This window comes from Sinocyclocheilus anshuiensis, unplaced genomic scaffold, assembly GCF_001515605.1.
Source record: "Sinocyclocheilus anshuiensis isolate Anshui unplaced genomic scaffold, SAMN03320099.WGS_v1.1 scaffold1274, whole genome shotgun sequence".
Taxonomy (NCBI): Eukaryota; Metazoa; Chordata; class Actinopteri; order Cypriniformes; family Cyprinidae; genus Sinocyclocheilus; species Sinocyclocheilus anshuiensis.
Window position 1 is genome coordinate 168,510 of NW_015558608.1, and position 1,874 is coordinate 170,383.

General features: G+C 45.3%; 1 protein-coding gene across 2 annotated transcripts in view; it reads right to left on the bottom strand.

Moving 5' to 3' along the window:
• Positions 1–508, bottom strand: part of LOC107680284 (nucleolar RNA helicase 2-like) — a 16,205-nt gene extending 15,697 nt beyond the window's left edge. Inside the window, exon 1 of one of the 2 annotated variants that reach the window (XM_016476111.1) lies at positions 342–508. In XM_016476111.1, the coding sequence (XP_016331597.1) occupies positions 342–446 (105 nt within the window). In that variant the 5' untranslated portion in view covers positions 447–508. The remainder of the gene's footprint in view (positions 1–341) is intronic. The other variant, XM_016476110.1, reaches the window with a different exon arrangement.
• Positions 509–1,874: the final 1,366 nt, after the last annotated feature.

Sequence of the window (1,874 nt, forward strand, 5' to 3'; positions counted from 1 at the left end):
ACACAGACACAGACAGACACACACACACACACACACACACACACACACAGACACACACAGATAGACACACACACAGACAGACAGACAGACAGACAGACAGACAGACAGACACGCGCGCGCGCTGTTGGTGTTCATGCTAATCACACGTGATCGCAGACGTAACTTACGTCCATATTTCGACTCCACGTGAGTTAAAAACACTGTCGGAACAAGCAAAACAAAATCCTTAACACGTGCACCGAGTGAACTCCGACTCGAATAGGACAGAAGTGCTATGAGCGGCTGTGACCGGAGTGTTTGTGTGATTAGCATCAGTCAGAGCCGTGTTGAACTCCTCTCACCTTCAGCAGCGGCGGGCCGCTCTCCACCTCCTCCAGCAGTGCGCTCTGGTCGGCTGCAGGCAGGATCTTAGACGGCATGTTAGATGTTGTGGGGCAGATGGACATGTGCGACTGTACTGAGATCGCGCCGGAGGAAAAGAAAGAACCGGAAGCGACGCGCGCAGAAAGGAAGCGCTCATTCACAGGAGCGAAACTCGAGCCTCGAGTGGGCGGAGCTACATTCACAGCACGCGACATTCTGGTGCCTAACAGTGAGAGAAAGTAAATACATTTTCATGTAAAAGACAGATGGATCAAAATTATTATCATTAAAAACGCAAACGACTGTGAAAACTTAAAAAAAAAAAATCCGCTGTGTCCAATCAGAAAACACTTCCGCTGTGAATTTGACCAATCGTAAATAGGCTCAGTGGCTCGCGCCTCCTCTGGCAGAACTTCTCTGTGTTGGTCGTTTCTTGCTATGGTTTCTTGTCTAGAAATTCTAAATCATGTGACGCAGTACAAAGCTAACCGCGCCACGCTGTACGGAACGCTAGACGCGTCAAAACTCAAATCCATGTGTTAAAGCCCCGTTCACACCGCGTGCTGCTTGTTTCCGTGTTTCAGTCGATCGTGGGCGTTCCTCTAATGATGTAATTGGTTACATGTGTTCAGACGGGACTAACGTCTGCATGTTTATTACAGAGGAGGGTCTGTGTTGTACATCTGGGCTTCGCAGTCACTGATTACCATAGTATAACCACAGGTTACCATGGTGACGCTACATAGCTAGTATAGCAAAACCATGGTTAATGTGTGGTTACTTTGGTTTAACTATTTAATTTTTTATTTATTTGAAGTAAAACCACGTTTAATTTTTGCAAAGGTACATGTTATAAAACATTATGTAATTGAGTGAAATGAAGGTGAGTAATGTTAATCTTACCTGACGCTGATATTACAGTAGCCAGTCTTAAAGGGATAGTTCACCCCAAAATGAAAATGTGCTGTTTATCTGCTTACCCCCAGGGCATCCAAGATGTAGGTGACTTTGTTTCTTCAGTAGAACACAAATGATGATTTTTAACTCCAGCCGTTGCAGTCTGTCAGTCGTATAATGCATGGCAATGGTAACAAAATCTATGAGAGTAAAAAAAAACATGCACAGACAAATCCAAATTAAACCCTGCGGCTCGTGACGACACATTGATGTCCTAAGACACGAAACGATCGGTTTGTGCCAGAAACCGAACAGTATTTATATCATATTTTACCTCTAATACACCACTATGTCCAACTGTCTTTGGGCGCGCGCAGGCATCCGGTGCGTGAGGTGTGTACGCGCTCTGGCGTAGTTTACGTTAATGGGTGTGTTGATATCCAGCCGAAGAGCAATCAACCATAACTTCAGGCGAGCAGGCTCAGAAGTTGGGAATACGTGGAAAGTCACCACTCCCGAATGAGTTCGCGCGAGAGAACGTAATCTTTTAGTTTTAAGTCGGTTTGAACAATCCGGATAAGTGCAAGTAAGTACCATTTTGATTAGCCGTCATA